Below are 25,642 nucleotides of genomic sequence, written 5' to 3'. Positions count from 1 at the left end.
TAACGACGGAAAAAATTCGGCATATGGCCTAAAAGGGTTGTACCTAGTCTCTTAATGGCTGTGTCCGAAACCTGGAAAATGCTGCCTTCGGAGGACACATTTCAAGGCAGGAAGGCACATCCAAATCTATTGTTAGCATCACTTCCTGTCTCCTGAGATACCTTTATCTGATTGATTTTTGAAGGCAGCATATTTGTATCCTTCCCTGCCTTTGATATCCCACAATCCTGTGCTTTCCATTCTGTGACAGTTGAGTTGGAAAAAAAAGATGGCATCCGAAAGTTGCGTTTACTGGTCAGCCTGTGTGTAAATGTAAGTTTTTTACCAACATTTTCTACTTCTGATGTCATTTCTAGTGAGAAATTACTAATGTAGTAATTCAATATTTGTTTAGTTCTCACCAAAGCTCTCTCTATTTTGCTGTAGAACATTAAACGGTTACACTGTCTAAGAAGTCTGTCCAAAATTAGTTTCGTGAGGTGTCTTCATACATAAACGCTGCCTTACAAGCCATTGTCTGATAAGGCAGCGAGGCAACGAGTCAGCTGCCTAGGTTTTCGGACGCAGCCAATGAGTCATGGGTGTTTTGGGCGTAACGTGCAATAAACCAATCAGAGTGTCATCTCCCATTCCCTTTAAAAAACAGGTGCACTTGCACCATGCGGATTTGCCTTTTTACATCGTGGAATATAGACATCCTCAACCTGACGAGTCAAATACATGTATGTATTGCCACGATTGGTCAAATGATTAGCAGATTTCATCATTACTGCAAATAGGTTATTCTGATACATGCAATAACTAACCATTATGACATGTAGGCATTTTTATCTTTATGTTCACAATAATAATCTTTTACATTGTAATCCTTTTATTTTTAATATTTTGCATGTTTGTACGCTGCTGCACAACTGTGTGATTAACAAGCACGCGCGTTGTGCATCCGCCTATAAGCTCATATTACTCACGCGCCCTTTAAATTACACAAAAAATACTTTGACTTTAGACCAGGTTTTTGTTGGTCAATGGCACATTCGTTTTCAGTTGCCTCAAAATAGCAACATGCCAATGTGCCTGAACACACCTCATTTTCAGACCAGCACGCCCATGGGCGAACAGATGGGGCGCGAGAGCATTTGCTATTTAAACAACGTGGGCACTGGACGTGAAAATTATAACTGCATCAGGCTGAAACTAGCAAAAACCACGTCTGGCGTCGCATTGCGTCGGGTGTATGATAGGGTCCATAATCCCTGTGCAAGTGTCAAAGGGATAGATCATCCAAAAATGAAAATGTTGTCCTTACTTACAGTGCACCCTCAGGTTGTTCAAAACCTGTACGAGTTTCTTTCTTCTGTTGAACACAAAAGAAGATATTTTAAAGAATGTCAATAACCAGACAGTCAATGGGTGCCATCAACTGTCTGGTTACAAACATTCTTTAAAATATCTTCTTTTGTGTTCAACAGAAGAAAGAAACTCATACAGGTTTGGAACAACATGAGGTGAGTAAATGATGACAACATTTTCATTTTTGGTCGAACTAATCCTTTAAATAACTGCTTTACCAACTCCAAACAATCACTGACATATATTTGTATTTTATGAGCCTACTTTAATCCACCTATCCCTACATGCATTTCTGTGAGTGATCAGGTGGAAATTTTCTCTCTCATGACCTGGGATTGTTCATCTACATTTAGTTCCTCGGGTTTTACAGAGCCGGAAAATGGGTCAGATTTGTGGAGCATGACTGGATCAAAATTGTTCCTGCACTCTATATTATCATTTATGACTGCTGCAGGCAAACAGTGCAGGTTGGGCGGTCTCTCTGGCCATATACGTAATTATTCAGTCCATTTAAGAAAACAGTGTACTTGTGAGTTTTTAAGGCACAGAGAGAGGGCCAGACATCTGTGCATTTGAAAATGTGGATATTTTATTGGCAAAGAAATCATCCTGAAATGGCCTTTTTCATTTCAGACAGAGTTGTACATTTGTAGTGCAAAAAGTGATTTAATTAGAGAGAATTACACAGCATGCATCTCTATAATTGCTCTTTTTAAAATTTTTATAAGAAGAAGAGCAGTTGTGGAATCACAAAATAAATCAAATTCGATAACATCGTAATTAATGTAACTATTGTAAAAAATAAAAACACTGACTCGTACAGAAACGCAAACAATGGCACAATAGCGAGAGTAATGTAACAGTTCTTAAACCAATAGATGACTACATTCAACATTCAGTTGAATTGTTTGCACAGACTCATTTTACAAAACTGAAGAAGAAAAATGGGACATTAAAAGAGAGGGAGAGAGAGAGAAAATGATTAATTGAGCAGATATGAAAAAGTAACAGAGTGAAATAGTAAATGAAAGTGGGCGAGTGAGAAAGAGAGAGTTCGGGACTGAAAAACGGCTGCTCTGTGTGTATTTTCTGTTCGCCTCCTCCTCCCCTTTCCATCTCTCAGCTGAACGCTAATCAAAGGAAGTCTATCAATAGCCGGCCAAGATGAATGGAAGCCTCTGTAGTCCACGTCAACACAAAGAGCAAGAGAATGGGTAGTAATTAAAACAGAAACATAGATCGTGACAACTTGAAACACATGGGCCACTGCTACAGGACAAATCTTTTAATTAACCTTACAGAAATACCACATTAACCCTGATGTACTAGGCCTACAGTGTGAAGATGAAACCTGATTTGCACCATCCTAAATAAGCTGACTGTGTGAGTTGATATTGGGTTTCTCAGTAGGCCTACCTGAGGGGCCATTTACACAACACCGTTTTCAACTAAAAAATGGAAACTTTTTTATGCGTTTTGGCCGTTCATTTACACTACAACAGCGTTTTGGGGGGCTAAAAATAGCAAACTTTTGAAAATGGTTTCGAGTTTTTGAAAATCAGTTAATTTAATTTAATTAAAGGTTCTGTTTTTCGTGATCCCATTTTTCAAACTTTAGTTAGTGTGTAATGTTGCTGTTAGAGCATAAATAATACCTGTAAAATTATAAAGCTCAAAGTTCAATGCCAAGCGAGATATTTTATTTAACAGAAGTTCCCTTTCAAAGCCTACAGCGAACGGCCGGTCTGGACTACATCCTGGTACATCCTGCTTTAATTACGTCAGTAGAACAGTTTGTCGACTAACCTCCGCCCACAAGAATACGCGAAAAAGGGGGCGTGGTCTTGTTGCTCCCTCGTGGAGAAGAGGAAGTGTTGCGTTCGGTTTGGTTCGGTTCGGTTGCGTTTGTCGCCATGTCGTTCAGACGCTGTTATTTTCATCCCGGAGTCAAATCACCTTTGTTTGGCCTTCAGGGGCTGTAGTTTGAGCGCGTTCATCTCCCCGTTATGGTAAGAGGCGTGACCTTTCCGGGCAACGTGAGCTAAGCTGCTGTCGAATCACAACACGGGAACCGCTGGCACAATCAGAACTCGTTACGTATTTCTGAAGGAGGGACTTCATAGAACGAGGAAATTCTCAGGCCGTTTTGAGGACAGTGAAAACAGCAGTATACAGATAAGTAAATTGTGTGAAAAATACTGTGTTTTTACACATGAAACATGAACACATGTTATATTGCACACTGTAAACACAATCAAAGCTTCAAAAAAACACGAAAAACGGGACCTTTAATACAATTTTTAACTCAGCTGATTATTTCTAATGAAAACATTATTATCAACTCTTTCCCCGCCATCGTTATTTAAAAAAAAATGTGGTAATTTGCACAAAAATGTAACTAGAACATTTTGTATGAATATCTGAACATGCGATATATCAAACGAAAGAACGGTAACCCTTCATAATACAGGTGCACTAATATGCATTAATTCATGCTTAACTAATGCACAGATAATGTCAGGGCTGTGTGCAGGTAGGAAGACGACGGAAGAAGAATGAAGTTTAAAATGGAGTTTAATCACAGGAACAGGTAGGTACACACAACGTTACACAACGGAGATCGGACAAGGACTGAGAGACTAACGGTGGTAACCATGGGAACTGATGAGTGGCGGGAAACAGAACAAAGACCCATGTGACAAATAAAAACACAAAGTCCATGAACAAAACAGAACATGGCTGTGACAGATAATCATGAGTTAATGTATTACTCATGAAGGACTAAACATGTATTAATACATCTACAATAATATATCTTGTGATAAGTATGAATTGCTATTAATTATATATGAGCTCATGTATTAATTCCCTAATAACATAGTATATTAACTAATAATGGAAATGCATATGTGAATTATCACAATGGGTCAAAGCCATGCATTTCAACTTCCAGTTGTCTGCTTTAATTATGTTATGTAATTATGTTATACTTTACTTGTTGAGGCACATGACTATTAACTAATTGTTAAGTAATATGTCATTGTGGTTATGGCTTTTGAATTCATTTGGAATTGGTTAATAGTCATGTGCCTCAACAAGTAAAGTATAACATAATGATACCTTTGCAAAAGGTTAGCTAATGATTAATTAAAGCAGACAACTAAAAGTTGATATGCATGGCTTTGACCCATTGTGGTAATTAACAAATGAATTTACACTATTAGTTCATATAATATGTTATTAGGGAATTAATACAATATGACACATTTAACCAATAACAATTTAATGATTACTTAATCTATGAATCATATAGAATCTTCATTAGTTGCTGATGCAGTAATCATTAATAAATGGTTTAGTTCTTCATGAGTTATGATTATCTGTGCATTAGTTAAGCATGAATTAATGCATATTAGTGCACTCGTATTGTAAAGTTTTACAGAAAGAACAGAACCTCTGTTTAAAAAAACCCCCCAAAAAACGTTTTATTCTAGCCTCGTGCATTATTTTTTATTAAGACTTGACTGTGGGTACGTTTCATAAAAAAAGCAACATTTTAAGCAAAAAGATGAGAGAATCACGTTTTTGTCAAACTGGATCAGATTTAGTATGATGGGGAAAACACAGATGAAGTAGATTGAGTCCATCAACACCTTAAAGGGCCGGTCACACTGCACTTTTTGTTCCATTGACATCCATTGAAGCGCAAACGCATGCGTCAGACCGGAAACGCAAGCTCATGCGAAAAGTTTCGCATTGTGCTGCGCTCCAAAGTTCGAGCTTGGTGTACTCTGAGCTGCGAATTCGCATTGCATGACGTTGTGTGACCAGTAGAAGATCGATACGTCATGGCGTGACCTCTTGGCTGAATTAAAAGAACGATATTTTTGCATTTTGAGTGTATTATTATTTGTTACATGCTGAATTCATGTTTATACATGTTTATACGACCGTTGCAGTGTCCGAAGAAATTTTGCATACTCAAAGTCTAGTTTGACCGTGGCTATGCTTGCACAGTCCTAACCACTTCCTGGGTTGACATTTCACTCTGTAACATTAGGTCATTTTGCTTTAGGCTATGCTGTTTATTGGTGATGATTGCATTATTTTTACACATGAGATTGCTCGTTTCTGCTTCTTTTTTCCTTGCGTTTTGATCTGGAGATACTGTACTTGTTCAGGAGATGCATAATAGCGCTCTACCGTATAACAGTGATAACACAAATAGCCGTAAAAACTTGTCAGTGTCAACTCGCCAATGGCAGGGAAAGAAATCAAATGGAAAAATGCAACATAGAAGCAATTTTAGACCCTCATTGTATAGAGTGGTGCAGGGATGTCATCAAAACCAGGAAGACTAATTTGCCACTTTTTCCAAATTTCCTATGTGTTTTTAATTGTTGTTTTTTTTATTTATGAGTAAAGTAAAGCTTGTGGTAAACATAACTTGATGATACTTTGACGTTTTGTTCTACAACGTAAATTACACACCCACACCAAAAAAAAAAACCTAGAATTTTGAAGCAGATATGTATATTTTTTAAATGTTTCTTATAAGTAACTAGATAAGAAAGTTTGGGTATGAGTGTGTTCAGTGTACATTGTAGAACAAAATGTCAAAGTATCGTACGCTTTATTTTACTCATTAAAAAAGAAACCCCATTATAAAAACCCCATAAGAAAATCAGTGGTGATTCTGACGTTATACCTGCACCACTCTATTTACCCAGCATGCTTCCTTCTAGAAATAGAACAGATCAGATTACACACATAAATCCAATGGAACAGAATATGAATATAAGCTACTGGGGCCAACAGGTGTCATATGGATCCATTCCCCATGGTCTCATTTATTAAGCAGAATGAAATCTCTCTGTAGCAGGACATCTTTGGGGCGATTTTATGCATCATAGATTCAATTAAGTGCTCATTCGAGACCTATTATTCATTAGAAACATCCCCCTGACCAGCTGATAAGATGGGACAGCGGCAACCCATTTCTATGCTTTGAATAATAAATTGAATTTATTTTACAGGAACTGCATGTGTTTCTTAGACTTTCATCAGACTACAAGATGATAATTCTTGACAAATTGTAGCATTAGAACGTCATGTATTTTGGTGTAGAGCTTGATGCAGGCATGTAAACAAATCCGTTGTAATATCTTGCATTCAGCAACATATTTCAGTGTGAAAACTTGACTTTAATTGCTAGATCCATAGCCAGAAACAGTTACTCACATACTGTATATGTTAGTTAAAAATCCTCAATTTCGAATTAGTGTTATATTTTTTTTGTCCTGAGTTTAATATTTATGTGTCAAGATTGAATGCAGTTTCTATGGTGAGGAAATTACCCTAAACATATTAATATGACTCATTCAGGCCACAACAGGACATTATATGATCCTAATTTCAAAAAGCATAGCAAAATCCATTACAGCCTTCTGTTATTGGAGAGATGGATATGTATGGACCAAGGGTTATACTGCCTTTGTTCTGTCAAGGACATGGATGACCTGCCTTGATTTCATAGATAATTTCTACAATAGGCGGTGCTCGACACTATAATGGATCCAGCCTCCAAAACTGATTTCCTTTAGGACAGCCGAGTCGTCTCTGTGACTCTAGAAATTAAGATCCTCTCAAAGGATGTGCTCTGGGTTTCTTGTTTCCACTCCTAGTGTCTCACATATTGTTATTTAGTATTTCAGTCACTCATTCCTTCTTCCAGCCACAAGGTTGAAATTAAGTGTGAAAGAAATGTATCCTCATATTAGACAGGGCTGTCTGGCATTTCTTTTTTTAAATATATCGACAGTCAAAGTGACATCACTGTTTGTATTGTAAATTAATGGAGGGGGATGATTGTAAGTGAATGATGATAATCATGATACAAAAATATGGCTTCAGAAGTCTTGGGCTATAATGTATTAACTCTTTCCTCACCAGCGTTTAACATTTTTTTTTTTAGGTTTCCAGTCACTGCCGGCATCTTCTATTGCTTGTGTGTAAGCCATCTTCTATCGCTTGTTTCTTCTTTTTATGGTAAGTTTACCACACGGCACCATTTTCAACTTTTTATGCGTTTTGGCCATTCATCTGCACAACAACAGCCTTTTTGGGGCCTGAAAACACAAGCTTTTGAAAACGGGTTTCAAAGTGCACGGTTTTGAAAATTATACTTTTACCATCTCCATGTAAACAGCTAAAACGTGAAACTGTGAAAGCAGTAACATGGTCTAAAGCGCATGGCGCAAAGTGTACTTAGGGCGTGTCCGAATACACTTTTGCTAGTTTAATGATGGGAAAAATGGTCGACGCACCAGGCGCATGGTCCAAAATAATTGTCCCTATTCTCTTAATGAGTAATGGGTGTGTTTTGGCCATAATGTGCAGTAAACCAATCAGAGTCTCATCTCCCATTCCCTTTAAAAGCCAGTTGCACTTCCACCATGGCCGATTCGCTATTTACATGGCGGAATATAGACAGCCTCAACCTGACGAGTCAGTTTAAATACATGTGTGTATTGCCACGATTGGTCGGATAAGTAGCCAATTTCATTCGTCATTAATGCAATTAGGTAATTCTGATACATGCAATTACTATCCATTACATGTAGGCATTTTTATATTTATGTACACAATAGGGCTGGTCCGAATACCATTTTTTTGAGCTTTGAAGCTTCAGTAGTAATCAACATCGAATATTCGAAGCTTCGGAGGGAAGGGGCTGAACACATTCTTCTCTCTAATAAAGGCAGGAATCTCGAGAAGCGGCGCGCCTCACGCGGGCAGGGCTTATGTGCTCCGAGAACGGACACTGACCTAGTGATTCAAACCAAAGCACTGCAATGTGACGGTGAGGGAAAATGTTCTCACCGTCACACCCCTAACGGGTAAAAAGGCTAATACATTTTGATTCTATTATTCTATTTTCCACAATGTCAAACCAACACAGCTTAACCCAAAATGCAAGCTCAGGCATGCGCTTCTTCCATATAAGCTCATGTAGTTGTGTGCTCTAGACAGAGAATACTCCGTTGAAGGGAATGCTGAGAAGCAAATATATTAAGTATAACGAGGTTGGGTTCCTATTCAACTGTCCATCCTATTAAAAACTGCTAGGCTATAAAATAATTGTAAAAAAAAAAAAAGAGAATTGTATTTCGGCAGATTATATAGTGTAAACATATGCAAGCGCGAATGAGAACCGCTTCGAGGGGGATGCAAGATGTGCGCGAAAAAACAAAAGCAAAATACAAATATTCGAATCACAATTTTGAAAATCGAATACCAACCCATTGAACGGATATTCGATTATTCTGGTCCAGCCCTAGTACACAATAATAATCTTTTAAATAAATGTAAAATCCATTTATTTTTAATATTTGGCATGTTTGTGTGCTGCTGTTCATCAATGTATGTGAAATGAGCAGAGTGTACCCGTGTTGTGCACCCGCCTATAGGCGTATATTACTAACGCACCCTTTAAATAACACAAAAAAACTGCAGCATTGACTTTTGTTGGTTTTTGTTGCAGGTTTTTGTTGGTCAATGGGGCAGTCGATTTCAGTTGCCAAACATTGCACCTGAACACATCATTTTCAAACCAGCAGGCCCATGGGTGAACAGATAGGCACAAATGCATTTGCTATTTAAACAACTTGGCACAGGAGGTGAAAATGATAACTGCGTCGGGCTGAAACTAGCAAAAAACACTTGTGTTGCACATGGCGTGTATAAAAGGGCCCATGGTGTTTCTTGACAAAGCGACGTCTACAAGTTCTTCTTCTTTTGGTTTTATGTTGGGTTGCAAAACGACATCTCCAACTACTGGCCTGGCGTGCATAATACAGCCTTTTTAGTCGTTTTCGCTGATTTGTGTGAACGGGGATCGTTTTGACAACGTTGTCATCTGTTTTTAGTACATCATTATCGTGTAAATATACTCTTATTCGTTTGTTTTGGAGATTCTGAGCTACTTCAGAAGTTGTGTAATAGCGCCCCTACCATAACAGTAAAAACATGGATTGGTGGAAAAACTTGTCAATGGCGGGGAAAGAGTTATGCATTTATGGTGCCAAGATATTTTACAATATTTCTCATTATTTGTCTCACTGAGGAAAGAAAGTGACATGAGGTTTGGGACGGCATGAGGGTGAGTAAATGCGTTAGCTGCTTAAAGAAAGGCTTTTATTGTAAACTCAGTCGGTGGTTCAAACTCAAGCCCTTCTTAATTAGAAATGAATATGTATCCAAGTGCTCACTGGCAAGCTGCTAAAGTGTAGTCTCACTCAAACTGCGGGGCTATGGCATGGCAACCTAGGGGATGTTAATTTGCTGCCATGTTATGAGCCATGGCCAACTGCTGGGGCTGTCACCTTGGAAGGACAAAATGAACGATGATAAACAATGCAGGATTTATTCAGGTCGGTTTTACTTTAACCTTTTGACAGGAATACACACTGACATTTGTCTGTCATAATTTGAAACAGAGTTTTTTTTTGTTGTTCTTTTTTCATTTAGCTGAATACTAAAATAAAAAAATAATTATTTTAACACATTTTTTAAATATTTTAACAAGTAGAATGGGTTTCACTTCAACACATTTCAAAACATTACTTTTGAGTGTACAATTCTGCTTTCATCAGTAAAATGTATGAAGTTTAGAAGGAAAATGAAAAAAGTTTCAGAGTTTGCTGTTCATCCATATGTCCATGTCCAGAGGCAAAAACACAAGTATATCCATTTCTTACATCCTATATTGCTTCATTCTCTGCTGCCCATATACAGAAGATCTATTGCTTATATATGACTCTAGTCAAGCCGTTCCTGACACAAGGTGAAATTGGTCTTCGCCAACACATTTTGAACTCCATCTAAAGATAGAACCTCTGGCAATTTCAGAATGGTTGCAAACAGTAGAACTGAAATATCATTTTACAGTTTTCACCACTATCAACATTCTCATTTTAAACCATCCTTATGTTGTTCAGGCCATAGCAGACTTTAGTTAAATAGGTCAATCTACATCTAAAACTTTTCTAATTTTCTGTGATGTTAGATTATTTTTGTCCTTTAAAGGGTTAGTTCACCCAAAAATGAAAATTACCCCATGATTTACTCACCATCAAGCCAGCCTAGGTGTATGACTTTCTTCTTTCAGACAAATACGGTCAGAGCTCTTCCAAGCTTTATAATAGCAGTGAATGGGGGGTTGAGATTTTTAAGCCCAAAAAACTATCCATCCATCATAAAAGTACTCCACATGGCTCCGGCGGGTTAATAAATGCCTTTTGAAGCGAAACGATGCATTTTTGTAAGAAAAATGTCCATATTTAAAACTTTATAAACTAAAATAACTAGCTTCCGACAGACGGCCGTACACATCGATTTATGGCGAAAGAGTAGCCCCTGACCCAACATGACATCATGACTTTGCGTAAACATACACGCCACTTTCTAAAGCCAAATGGCGTGTTATCTGAACGCATTTTGAGCTATCCGCGTGTATGTCTACGCCGTGTGATTCCGCGTGTATGTCTACGCCCTGTGATTCCGCGTGAATGTAAATGGATTTATAAACATACTCAATGATGTTTTTTTGAAAATGTAAAAATGCAGAATGTTTCTTGTGATAGGTAGGTTTAGGGGCAGGGGCAGTGTGTGTGTGTGTATGTGATGGGTAGGTTTAGGGGTAGGGGCAGTGTATGGGGATAGAATAAAACGGCGTTGATAAACACGCTAAAAAACGATTATGCGTCTTGATAGCACGCCAAAATGCCATAGCGAATTGGCGTGTCATACATACGCCATTTCATGAGATCAGTCTGCCTGACCTGACGCATGTCATATTGACGAACGTGGAAGCACAGAGGATAGAGCAAAACAAAACACCAGTCACGAATTAGAAATCTAAAATGAGATTTTTAAAGGATTTCGATGTTGAGTTTGTTGCCCAGCCCTATTTGTTTGAACCACGAGGCTAGAGGCGTCAAAGTGCTACTCCTATGGGTCAGGGGTTACTCGTTTCGACTTGCGTTGTTATTTTAGTTCATAAAGTTTTAAATATGGCTATTTTTCTTTACACAAACGCATCACTTCGCTTCAGAAGGCCTTTATTAACCCCCGCGAGCGTGTGGATATCTTTTATGAAGGATGGATGCACTTTTTTGAGCTTCAAAATATCATCCTCCATTCACTGTCAGTATAAAGCTTGGAAGAGCCAGGAAATTATTAAATACATCTCAGATTGTATTTGTCTGAAAGAAGAAAGTCATATACACCTAGGATGGCTTGATGGTGGGTAAATAATGGGGTCATTTTCCTTTTATGGGTGAACTATCCCTTTAAGATCAGCCACAGTCTGTCTAATTACGGAGAGACAAAGATAACCCTCCAATGACAAGAACATCCCTTTGTTATCACAGAGCTGTCATTTGAAACACCGCTTTTAAATAATTAGAAAGTGGCGAGTGCCTTTGATTCGACGGAGCCGTCTCAAATGGGATGGTTAACCAAAGCTAATAACCCCACAGCCTCTCCTGTGAGCCCGGGCTGAAGTCTCGGCAGGATTGGGGTGAAAAGGCAGCGAATCAGGTCAGTTAGAAATGAACGTTTTTGACCCGCTGTCGTATCATGAGATCCCTTTGAGCAGAGACGAGAGCTAGAACAGATGATAAGTACAAAGGTTGGGAACTATCAATTCACACAGCACAGGGTTCCTTTAATTAAAACAGTGAGCACTAGGTCTCTCCATGATATGACAGTCAGAAGTCAACATTTGTAGAGCTAGACCAATTTAAAATGGACAGGTGTAAACTTCTACATGTTACAACGATGTAAACAATGAAATAACCAGCAACCAGTTCAAAACCAAACAAAACAATCCCTATTGGTTACTATTGGAACCCATTTCCAAGTAGTGATTAAAATTAATAACAATGTTTTTTTTAAACAATTCTCTTTAATGTGCAACATTTAGTTACAGCTCTTTAATTATAGATTTGATAGATTAGGACAGACCCTGGATTCCTGATATCACTGCTACTCTTCGATGAGATAAAACACACAGAACAGCATAGTACACGTATTACTCATATAGGTTAATTAACATTGTGCTAGCAACTTGATAAAAATCACCTCATTTGATTTGGATACGCTCAGTGCAGACAATGTACTTGTGATTGTGTGGTAACCTACATTAACTTACATCATTCATGTTGTAACCACATTCAATACCGTACCGATAGGTATGCAACAGAACACAGAGTATAAAAAGTATCTATGTTTTCAGTTGTTCATTGTTGTTTGCGGGCAGTGAGTTATTCTCGTTTATTAGCCTGTTCGGTTGTTAATTGATGGAATTTCAGACTGACAGGTTCTCTGTGGTGTCTTTCTCCATCGCCTTTCCCCTCTCCCGCCAGGCTGTGAAGCCCTTGGCTCAAGGTGACCAGCAGCATCTGGGACAATTCGCAACCCTGAAATGACGCTTCAGAGAAATGCAATGATATGAAGGCGTGACACTGGAGGTGTGAGTAATTGTTATATTGTGAGCATGTCTGTAATTGCGTGCATTTCCTTTCTTCCTTCTGACTAGTCCGTTCCATTTCTCTTTCTTTCCGTAATGGCACTGTGACAATGCGCTGTAAAACATTTACAGTAAATAACACAAAGATTATTGGAGGATGTTCGCAAGAAATGTAATTATTTGTGAAATTTACTAGCAGAAATTTGTTTCCACAACATATTCCCCCCCGTGTTAAGTCTATGATAAAAATCGTAAAAATACTGCTCTTTTTAGCACTTCGCCCCGGGGCGATTCCGAGGGGCTGAATTGCAAGCAAATCTTTAAAATGATGAGGCAGATTCAAATGAACATGTGAATTATTAATGTTTCGAATACACACGTCTGCCTCGTCATTCCATTGCATCTTTCTCAAAGCTGGATGAAGACTAGGCCCCCTTGACTTCTAAATGCTTTTCATTTTTCACCACAGCTACCTGTGGCGTTGATATATTGCTGCTTATTTCTTCCAGAGGACGATACCAAGCCTCCCTTGATGTTTTTATATGCATGTATTGAATCATTTATCAACTCGCAAGATCATTCAATAATACGCTTTTCAGAAACACAGAGAAATAAGACTTTGCTGGGATGATGATGATGATGATGATGATGGCTTTAGCCTGCCTCTCCTCTCCTCGTGCTTGGTTTTTTATGAAAATGAAATGTGTGTCGTTCTGCAGCAGGCCTCTTTTTTTGATGTCAGTCACGGAACTGGGAGAAACATTATGAAAAAAGTACAATTATCCTGCGGTACATAAATCTATCCGCGCACTCTGGCGGTATTGGAGATTAAATCACTGCTGCTGTGCAATGAACTGTAATATGGCAATAACAAAGAAAAGCTTGTGATGAAAAAAATGTAAAGTTTCTCGATGTTTAGATTCTGAAATGCTCCTCACTCACCGCTTGAAAAGAGGGCTCCTTATCGGGAGATAACAAAAGCCTTACAGCATAATTACCCCAGCCTAGGTCACCTTGGGCGTCGCGAGAACGCCGCGCGGTGGAGACAGCCGACATAATGAAATCCTAGAGTAAAGGACACTTTTTGGTAACACGTCCTCCTGTATAATCACTCCACAGAGTTGCTTTAATGAGACACTCATGACAACCTCAAATGAGCCTCATGAGCTCATAAACATTCAGATATTGTAGCTTAAATCCCAGTTGAAGGAAGTGTGGTTTCTCATTTCCTAGTTTCTTTTCCATCCGTTGCACCATCCTTCTCTCGCTCTTTCACACTCTGGAGCATCACAAGTTTATTTTGAGGCACAGACAGATTTCCTCGTGGGTATGTGAGGTTCAGTATGCAGGTCAAACAGACTTGGCAGCAGTCGTCCAATGGCAACAGCAAAACTCTACCCTAAACCTGATCTTGCGGGTGTCGGCAGACTTTTTTTTGGTGGAAATTATTAAGGTAATGCTTCTTTCCGTCGTGTCGCAACTGCAAACAGCCAATCCCTGTTAAAAGCGGTCTAAAATATGCTGTGGCTCTGCATATAAAAGGCAGTGTTCAAAGAGTTATATCCGTCAGCCATCTAAAGAAGACAGCAGTTACAAAGGACTAACTGATGGTCCTTTGTAATTTATTAAAGTGTGAAGATCCTTGATGATGCTAATATTAGAGTACCATTCAATTTGCTCTTCTTCAAAAGCCCGCTCATAGCAGAGAGAGCGAGAGGAGATTGGACATTAAACGAGAGACAGAAAGGGAATGTTAGAGCCTGAAAACCCCACTTATATAGCCCTGCTGTTTAAAATAAAAAATATCGGACAATATGTCTTAAGTGTTTACAAAATTCAGTATCATAGAGAATTACATAGCGTATAATACCAAATGTACTTCAAAATGAACACTTCGTATAGTTTAGTGTCTCAATTTGACTTCTCTACTACAATCTTTGAAGAAAGAAATCTTTCGTCCGTCCAATACATATAGTAATATGTTGCATTTTGTGGACTAAAGAGATAAGAACGGCTAATCATTTACAGTTCTACATGTCCATTAATTCATTCATTCAAAATTTAGGATGGCATTTGACGGCTTCCCTCAATTACATTATTGCACTTAAAAAAATAAATTAAATCAACTTTAAATAAATAAAAAAAACGAAAAGAAATGAAACCCAGTAACATGGTTTGTGTTTCTGCTCGTGTTAAAGGCGTAGTAATTTTGTTGGTCAGTAGAAGCTTGTGGGCCATATAGTTCATAATTGGCACATGGAAGGACGAGTTCACACCTCTGATTCCAAACTGGAAATACGGCCCCATGTCATGGGCACCATAGGGCTGCTATGAACCACCCTGCTGCCTGGAACATGCACTAGATGGTCATCCTGTAGGTGTGTGGGCGCCCTATACCCTCCATATACACTGTCACTTGGATGTCCCATACAGGGGAAGATGTTGCATAATTCAGCTGGTCCATATGACAGTGGGCTCTCATAGACTGGCAGCTCAGGGTAGGAGTAGGGTCTATGCACCAAGCTGGACGCCCTCCTGACAGCTGCCACGTTTTGGAAAATCGCCTCCTTGTAGGTAGGAAGCCTAGTGGACTGGCTGTGTCTCAGCTTCTGACTTTTCCTGGTGTTTCGCCGGAAGGCGTGAAGGTAGGTGGGATCCATTGGTTGGGCGTAACACATGGTGTTCCTCACCCGTCCGTGTACATCCACACAAGGGAACAGGTCAGGTATAGCTACTCGTGAGGAGGCCGCGGCAGAGGGCCTGTCCCCCGGGAATCGGACTCTGTCGGGGCCCCAAGTGGCTTTCAGGAACGACGGTCTGCGATGAAGCTTCCTTTTCCCTATCAACGGTATGTCATCGAACGCAGGGTCAAAGTACGTTTTCACACAGGAATTACAAGCTGTGTCCGCCGCTACGAAAGGATTTTCGCCGAAGGAAGAGGACAGGTGGTTTTCAGCAAAACTGTTTGCTTGGGTATGACACATTGACTGGTCTTTATAATCGTGAAGCCCCCTCAGATCCATGGACTCCACTAAAATATTCGGAGGTCTCTTTTTCCTCCTGACGGCGTCTGACAAATTATTGTGACAAGACATGTGGTGTTCGGTGTAGATGTCTCTATATGGAACAAAGGAAGATCCAGGATGGGCCAGGTCGGATGGAGGATCATGCATGGCTAGATGAGGTGTGCTCAGACTGGATACAGGAAGCATACCGTCGTAGAGACCCCTGGTCCTGGCGGGAAGTGTGTAGCGAAGAGGAGTGGGCCGTGTTAAGACTCTGTGGTTTACCATCGGTGGTGGGCTAGTGGTTTTGGTGTGTTGCGTGAAAGGTGGAGTTATGCAACGCTGCATGTGAGGTATGTGGTTCTCCGTGACGTTAGTAATATATGAGAAGTGACCAGGGACTTTTTCAGTTGTGGTCACCAGTGGGATACGTGCTGGGAGGCTGCCGCCGTGTCTGCTCCAGTTCTCAATGGTCTTGGTGGCGTTATCCAGTGAGTTCTCCACTTTGGCTGAGGAGACAATGTCCTTGGCTGTCTGCAGCATTTTCAGCATGTTGGCCTGGGCGTAATTGGCGGTGATATCTGGATTCTGTATGCTGGTAGATCTGCCAATGTCTTCGACTCCATTAAAGCAGCTGTATATGCCCTGAAATGTAAAGTGAATAGTGACTGTGTATTCCTAGAGAGAAATGTTATTTTGTGGGCGTTTCCCTGGGTTCATCTGCAGTATCTTTCTCCATTACAATGATTAATGTACCAGATTACGTTTTTTGTAAGAGACAAAGATCAGTTCATTGTTTCATGTCAAAGTTTAATGTGCCTCCTTATGGTCAATTATTTAATTATTTTTACTAAAATAATGTGCTACGCAGATATCCCTTTTAGTAAACAAGTAGACTACATACAACAGACTGTACATTATGATTTGGGCTGGGTAAAAATATTTTACCAGTGTAAAATGGTATGATACCTAGCCCTAATTATCATTGGTCTGAATCTAAATAAAGACTTAATAATTAACAAGGCAATCTTACCCTGCTAATGGCCAGTAGAAAGTCTAAGTGATCAGACTTGTGGACAGAGTGCCTCAATTTCCAGTAAAGTAGATGTTCCCAAGCAAAGACCAGCAGGCTGAGGCCCATGGCCACGAGCAACATGTAGAAAACACCTGCCATGTTGTCTATGTCTAGTTTAGAGCTCATGACCTCGTTTTTCTCGTTCTGACATATTCCAGACAGCCATACTGTTTCCAGTCTCTGTGTGTCCCCTGCATGAAAGGAAACCAGGTCAGGAACAATGCCAGAAACAGTGGCAGTCAAAGACTACTCAACTATGACAAAAACAAGCGGATACTATCCACAAATCTTGCTCTGCTCCAAAACCTAATAATATGCCTTACCTAGACATAATTTTAAAGGCTTCATTTGTGTGCCCTCGATGTGAAAGCTGTTCTGAAAAGGAACTACTTAGTTTGGGCAAAATTGCATGTATCCTTCAGGGTTAAGCATACAGTGCCTATAGAAAATCATCATACCCTGTGAAAATCTTCACCTTTTGTCACATTACACCACATTACAGTTTTTTGAGCTGTAGGTACACAGTATAACCCTCATTATCAAAGTGAAAATAACATTTTAAAACATTCTGGATTATTAAAAATGGAAAAAAACTAGAATAACAGGGTTATTGGAAATGTCATCCGTCCCTGATTTAATACTTCGTAGAGGCACCTTTTGCTTTAATTACAGCCATTACACTTTTTGGATATGTCTTTACTAGCTTAGCACACCTAGATTGGGGAATATTTGCTAATTCTTCCTTGCAGAATTGCTCCGGTTCAGTTAAATTTCGTGGTGAGCGGCAATGGATTGCTCCCTTCAATCAATTCAGATTTTCTGTCAGATTTAAGTCAGGGCTCTGCCTTGGCCACTCAAGGACATTCACCTTCCTATCCTTAAGCCATTACTTTGTTCCTTTGGCGGTATGTTTAGGATCACAGTCGTGTTGGAAGGTGTTTAGCTGTCTAGCAGAGGGACGCAGGTTTTCCTCAAGAATTTGGATGTACTTGGCAACATCCATATTCCCATTAATCATAATCAATCGCCCAGTCCCCGCTGAAGAGAAACACCCCCCCCCCCCCCACCACCAACATAATGCTGCCAACACCATGCTTCACAGTTGGTATGGTGTGTTTTGGGTGGTGTGCTGTGTTTCCTTTTTGCCAAACATAGTGCTGAAAGAAAGAAGCCTTTCCTGAAAAAGTACCACACTCAGTCTCATTTGTGCTATGCAAAAACACACCTGGAAGACTCTGATGCCATCTGGCAAAAGGTGCTATGGTCTGATGAGACCAAAATTGACTTTTTTGACTGAACTCCAAGTTCAAAGTTTGGCGAAAAGCAAACACAGAACACCCCCCAAAACACACCATACCTACTGTGAAGCTTGGTGGTGGCAGCATGATGCTGTGGGGGTGTTTCTACGTGTGCAAAGCTAGTAAAGACATCCAAAAAGTTTAATGGCTGTAATTAAAGCAAAAGGTGGCTTTACAAAGCATTAAATCAGGGGACTTTCAACCCTATTATTCTAGTTTTTAAATGTTTTAAAATGTTATTTTCACTTTGAGGATAAGCTTTAGGATGTGTACATACAGCTAAAAAGCTAACATTTATTTTATTTTCCAGGGTGTAATGTGACAAAAGGTGAAGATTTTCACAGGGTATGATGACTTTCTATAGGCACTGTACATTGTGTCAAGCTTGAAACAAATTGGTGGGAAAAATAACAAATACATAAATAAGTAAAATGCCACTAGCCACTATTGTCTACTGTCCAGTGGAGGTTTTCTTATGCCTGTAGTTTGCGCTGATATTTCACACCCTCTCAATTCTCAGCACATTGAGTTTTTTTTAAAGTAAGAAGGGAATGTTATAGCTTCCATGCTGGGGCAGAGGATATTAAGTGTGGACCAGTTCCGGTCCCTCAAGTGCAATTTACCATCTCCCAGGAACTGGAGGAGAGCCAGGTCTATGGGGCGCTTCCAGCGGGAGTCCTTCTGCAGAGCAATGCCATAGCCTGTGGTAGCAAACACCTTCCCACTACCAATGGTGACCAGCTTGCAGCCCTCGTCCTTGCCAGCCATATAATTAAGAACTGCTGCATCATATATGAAGGCATCCAACTTCCTACACAGAGGAGAGAAATGAGCCCAAGGCAAATGGCTTAGTAATTACACGTAATTATGTCAAGTAAATAATTAGCTCTTGTTAATTTATACTCCCTTTTTTCTTGACAAATGGTAGACGATACATTATTTATGCTTGACTGTTTCCCACCAGTGTTTCACTGACCCTTTGATCTATCAAAATTGCTTCTAAATGATGCATATAATGACCAATGGAGTAAATCTCATTACACATTATTAACCAAACATTTCACTAACAGAAAATTCTGTTTTGGACATGTACTATGGCAGTACTATGAAATTCTTTGAAGCACCTTAAAAATACCACGTAAATGGTACCACCATAGTACCTTTTGTTAGTGTTCAGAGCTCTTCCACATAACCACACACACACACACACACACACACACACACACACACACACACACACACACACACACACACACACACACACACACACACACACACACACACACACACACACACACACACACACACACACACACACACACACACACACACACACACACACACACACACACACACACACACACACACAACATGTTATTGCTGAAACTCACCCTGTCTTAAGGCTGTTGAGAGCTTCTTCCACACCCTTCTGATTGTATTTTACCATGTGAGTGTGCATGTCAGGGTAATTGCTTCGAATGTTCCTCTCGGTGCTACCATTTGGGACTGTCCCAAAGCGAAAAGGAGGATAATGTTCCTGTGGTTTTTGAAACTGAAACAAAAAGGAATAAATGGCATTTCAATTGTTTAGCTGAGGCAGATTGCGTCTTAACCTTAATAGCGTAGATCAACATAGATTACATGGACTGTCAGAATCACCTACTGCCCGGGTAGTAGTGACCTTGGAAAAGTAAATCGAAGTACGATTTTTTTTTAATCCTTACTGATTCTTGCATTTGGAGAGTTGGCAAGAGTTGACAAATTTTTTATGCACATAAGGGATAAATTAATTTTCTCTGAGTGACCATATTAGACCTAGTCTTCAACCCTAGGCCAATTCATGTTTGATCATACATATTTTTTTGTTAAAAAATTAAAACATGAGTAATAAACATCACAAAGTCAAATTCTATGCACCCTCGGCTCAAACGAAAGCAAGAGCACCCACGGTTGATACTGTAATAATTACATATTGGTGGAACAGATTTGGCAAACGCTCAAGCTGACATGTTTGTTGATCTCATGAATGCAATGGCCAATCAGAGGTGTCTCATTTAGTAAGAATCAGAGTTTTTGTTCAAGTGACTTCTACATATAAATGCAAGATTCACTCTCGAAATTGCAATGATTGACATAGTGATAACCATACACTCTAAAAAAAAAGGTTCTATATGGCACTAAAATTGGTTCTTGGCTCGTAATCATAGGGGAACCTTTTTAAGTGCTGTATAGCACCAGTTTTGGTGCTTCAGTGGTTCTTCAGCGGTTCTTTTGCTAAGGTGCCATATAGCACCGCTACTATATACAGAACATGTTAAGATATGGTGCTATATAGCACCAAAAGTGGTTCATCTATGATTACGACGAAGAACTCTTTTAGTGCCATATAGAACCTTTTTTTTAGAGTGTAGCACGGGACGAAAATACGTATTAAGCAATGTAAATGCAGACAAATCTGTATCAAAATATATTTAACATTCTATTCCAATTATTTGTAAAAACAATGATTTGTAACATCTTAAAAGTCTCACCATACATTGCTACTCTTGTTTTGGTGGAGACGTTGCTTACACATTACATCTGCACTTTACTAGAGCACTCTTACTAATTTCAGAAGAACTCTTTGATTCTTAATTGTCCATCTCATTGTAAAATTAAAATGTGACATTTTAGTAAACGTATAGGCCTAGCTAAAGTTCAGGTAAATGCTTAATTGTCCATATGGCAATACAATTTAAATATGTGACTGCAAATCCATTAAAATAATAAAACAACTGTGAACAACTAATGAATTGTGATTTTTATCGTAACATGTACTGTATGTACCTTTTGTTAAGATGCATACATCTCAATTTTAACAATTAAAGTAATATACACAAAATAATGCATGTGCAACAACAATGACATTTATATTTCTAATCTACAGTCTTAACATAATATAACTATCATAATATGGTTGTATGGTTTATATTAAAGGTGCAGTATGTAATATTGACTAGTAATATTAGCTAGTGGTTGAAATAGGTACTGCAGTCCAAATTCAAAATATTGGAAAGAGTAGTTTCCCCCACCCCCTCCTCCTCAGCTTCCACACTCACGCGGGTTGCCACTTTGAGGACACGCAACAGGAACGAGCGCAATTGACAATGGAAGGCGAGGAGACTTACACACTGTAATTTGATGAGTTGATTTATCTGCGTTTTAATACTCCCATTCATAGAGATTATTAGAGGCTTTTTAGGTCGGGTATAATCTTCGATCTCTGACCCAGTTTGTTTGCTGGCTTCCATGGCTGCAATATGCTGTGTTTTTTCCGCCAACTGGCAACCTGGTGTGTCAAAATACTATTGGGTAAACTGGCGGCGTGCGGTGTAATAATAATAATAATAATAATACATTTTATTTGTACTGCACTTTACATTTGGAACAAATCTCAAAGTGCTACAGTTAAGATAATTTAGGAAGGATAAAATACTAATAGATTGAATGGTTAAAAGTCATAAGTTCTCCTAAAAAGAAATGTTTTTAGTCCTTTTTTAAAAGTCTCAGTAGTTTGAGGTGCCCTCAGATGGTCGGGGAGGGCATTCCAAATCCGAGGAGCGGCAGAACAGAAAGCCCGATCACCCATAGTGCTGAGCTTTGTCTTGGGGAGAAGGAGGCGGTTTGAGTTTGTTGATCGAGTTGTAGTTGAAGGTGTGAGTAGTTCTTTCAGATAGGGGGGGGGGCATTTCCATAGATGCACTGGTGGGTTAGAAGGGAGACCTTATAGTCAATCCTGGCGGTAACAGGAAGCCAGTGAAGTGAATGGAGAATGGGTGTGATGTGATCGTATTTTCGAACTCTCATCAGGATCCTAGCAGCACTATTCTGAACATACTGCAGTCTCTGCAAGCTTTTGTTAGGGACAAAGACACAGACCAAAACATAAACAGACAATCCGACACGGAACGCACATTTCAAAGTAGAATAACTGGCTGTAGCATTGTTTTTAAAAAAAACGAGTATTTGAACTTCCTAAATATCTTATGCTTTAGTAGAGTGAAAAAGTTACATACAGCTCCTTTAATATCGAAGGCTTTATGCTTAATATGAATCTCTGTTTGAGTCCCTGCTCCATGTCTCTGTTGCCTAAGGGGTCCTTTGCCGTGAAAAACATTGTAGACCCCTGTATTAGACAGTACTACTAATTTTCCTCCAAAACATCTGTCAACTTTAAAGCATATGTTCAAGAACACAGAAGTGCGTATTCTTCTGTGTTCTTGAACTCTACTATATATACTATATTATGTTGCTGCTAGCATATATTAGCGTGGCTATGAATGATTAATCTGTTGTTGATCTTTCCTAAGGTCCAATTAATTTATAATTTGCATAATTGTTAAAAACTATGAATATGTTAGTAAATATTAGTAATCATGAGATTGTCTTTGAGACATGAGTGTCAGTGAACTTTGAAAGGTGCACATTTGCTGATATTTAAATTAAACTTTTGTTGTGATGCAGGATTTTCCTCATTCATTCATTCAAAAATGTAAAAAATGCCTTGTACCTGTAAAAAAAAAAATTAGTTGACAGATATTCACAGTATGATATTTCAGGTTTCATTTTAAAATCTTCTTGAATATTTAACATTCTAAATATATGTATTGGGTGTGACAAGGCCTTTCATTTCAACTCTCTCCCAGAACTCGTTTAGTTTCTGCCATATATGCTCTTACACAAAGAAAAACACATCAAAAGTTAGCCAAACACAGCACCACTGTCATACAGCCCATTTACAATTACATATAACTCACTTTTTTGTCACTAAGTCCAGACACGGTGTCAATGTACTGCTCTTGGATCATGAAGGCAGCTAAATTGGCTGTGTAGCTGGCGAGGAAGATGACGGCAAAGAAAGCCCAAACCAGGACCATAATTTTGCTGGTTGTGCCTTTGGGGTTTTCAATAGGAACAGAGTTGTTGAAGACGATTCCCCACAGGAGCCAGACCGACTTCCCAATGGTGAAGGTTGGACCCCCAGGGGCTATAAAAGAGATACATAATAAATTATTAAAATTAATAATACTTTATATCAGGTTTTGGAACAGCACTTAAAAAAAAAAAAAAAAAAATACTTTAATGCAAGCAGGTATTAAATTGATCAAAGCTGATAGTACAAATATATGCTGTTAGATATTTAACTTTCTATTCATCAAAGAATCCTAAATAACTAAATATCACTATTTCAAAAACAAAACTATTTTCAACACTAATAATAAGAAATGTTTCATGAGCACCAAATCAGCATATTAGAATGATTTCTGAAGGACACTGAAGACTGGAAAAATGATGGTGAAATTCAGATTACAATTATATTAATTGTAAAAATATTTCACAATATTAGTGTTTTACTATAATAAATGCAGCCTAGGTGGCATAAGGTACTTCACTCGAAAAACTTTTGAGCATTAGTGTGTATGCATATTTTAATTAATTATTTCTTTAATACATCCTATATAAAAGATGTTATTTCGGACATTTTGATTGAATTAGTCATAGATTACTCTACATGGGCAAAGAAATTATTTTCTAGCTCCACCTTGACATCAGTTCTTAATGTGGTTCTTGTATCTCACACACAGCCACAGAAAAGCCAAGCAATCAATCAAAGTCAAATTAGCAAAGCGACAAACGTTAATTAAACCTCAGAAAAATGACCTTTTACACTAGGAGACAAGTACACACCCTGTCAGCTTGGTTTATGTGGATTGATTAGGCTGGTTCCACAACCATTCTTCCTCTCCTAGCTTTGTGCCTGATAGAGAAAAGACTGTTTGAAAAACCAAGGCTGACCTTTGGCACTGACAAGGCTCCGGTTGTACCCAACAGGGCTGAAGTACTCAAAGACGAACACGGTGATTGCCACAACAGTCAGGCACATTACGAACATCATAACCCACACGGCTGGACTGTAAGGCTCTGCAAGACAGAGAGAAAACAAAACTCAGTTGATTATCTGATTAAGATCTTGCACATAATTTGGTGTTTTTGTTTGTGATGTGAGGGCTGTGCAATTAGCATAAATAATGAACAAATGAAAGTTTAGCAGAGTCAAAATGCCTTTGTTTGTGTGGCGAGCTGGTGATTCAGTAGAAAATGTTTATCCTGTCTAGGATTTATTCTTGATTTAATCCAACAAAGGCATACAATTTTAATCTAATCACATTCTAATCAAAACCGCCACTGGTAGGAAATATTTAACACCGCCTGCAAGCATCTCTCATAGACTGTGTAAGAATGTCCCTGGAAATAGATGGATAATGATGACTTCTCACCCAGGAAGGCAGAAGGTGAGACTGTTCCATTGCTTCTGGCCACCATAACACTAATCCCAGTCTCCACAAATGGCACTGAAAAGTCAACAATCTCTGACCGCTCCTCATTGATAGTAAGAGAGCCGATTGCCATATCTGCACGCTTGTAGAAGACCTTGAACAAGGAGAAAGCGAGAGAAAACTTTAGAGCAGTCATCAGAGGCAAAGCAAAATAATGGAGGCCCCAGTGGACCTGCCCACAAATGCTGACGTTGTCTTGTGACCTACAGCTTTTACTATTTACAATTACAACCATTCTACCGTGGCCTTGTGTGATAGGTGTGTTTCAGAATTTCAGCGTAAAGAGTAGGCCATACGGGTATTTTTTGCATACTGCATATTCATACTTACTACTCATTTGACATACAACTTCTCGCATACTACATCCTAGAGAGGTGGACATATTTGGTCACACTTTTTTAGGGTTAGGGTCCAATTCTCGCTATTAACTAACTGTTAACTACGACATCTGCCTCAATAAACTCCTAGTTACTGCTTATTAATAGTTAGTAAGGTAGTAAATTGAGGTATTGGGTAGGATTAAGGGATGTAGAATATGGTCATGCAGAATAAGGCATTAATATGTGCATTATAAGTACTAATAAACAGCCAATATCCTAGTAATATGCATGCTAATAAGCAACTAGTTAAACACGAGAATTGGACCATAAACTAAAGTGTTACCAGTGGGTTAAAACAAACTATAAACCTGATTTTTTTTTAAAATTGAATATCACAATTAAGACTGTTGTTATTAGCCTCTGGTTTCCTGATTCTAATTTCTTCAAGGAATGTAAATGGTCATGAATCACCAGGTCTCATTATACAACTTTGTTAACGTCGCAAATTGCTAACATCGCAAATCATTGTTGACAGATTTGTTTTGCCGTCACCCGCAATCAGGCTCATGAATGAAAATTCCTTATATCACACTCATGTCAGCCCGGAATTTCTGTCTTGCTATTATATAATAATTATTTATCTCATTTAATGATCTATTTCTCTTGCAATGTGAAAAGCACTTA

The 25,642-nt window shown here is 38.9% G+C and overlaps 1 protein-coding gene across 1 annotated transcript in view; it reads right to left on the bottom strand.

Moving 5' to 3' along the window:
• Positions 1-15,153: 15,153 nt before the first annotated feature.
• Positions 15,154-25,642, bottom strand: part of grin2cb (glutamate receptor, ionotropic, N-methyl D-aspartate 2Cb) — a gene marked incomplete at both ends in the record, with an annotated part of 47,670 nt that continues 37,181 nt past the window's right edge. Inside the window, 7 exons of the mRNA XM_079845872.1 lie at positions 15,154-16,533; positions 16,922-17,154; positions 18,885-19,072; positions 19,653-19,813; positions 23,058-23,287; positions 24,097-24,222; positions 24,579-24,732. Coding sequence (XP_079701998.1) covers positions 15,154-16,533; positions 16,922-17,154; positions 18,885-19,072; positions 19,653-19,813; positions 23,058-23,287; positions 24,097-24,222; positions 24,579-24,732 — 2,472 coding nt within the window. The remainder of the gene's footprint in view (positions 16,534-16,921; positions 17,155-18,884; positions 19,073-19,652; positions 19,814-23,057; positions 23,288-24,096; positions 24,223-24,578; positions 24,733-25,642) is intronic.

This window comes from Gobio gobio (assembly GCF_949357685.1).
Source record: "Gobio gobio genome assembly, chromosome: 20".
Classification (NCBI taxonomy): Eukaryota; Metazoa; Chordata; class Actinopteri; order Cypriniformes; family Gobionidae; genus Gobio; species Gobio gobio.
This window is presented reverse-complemented; position numbering and strand designations above follow the sequence as displayed.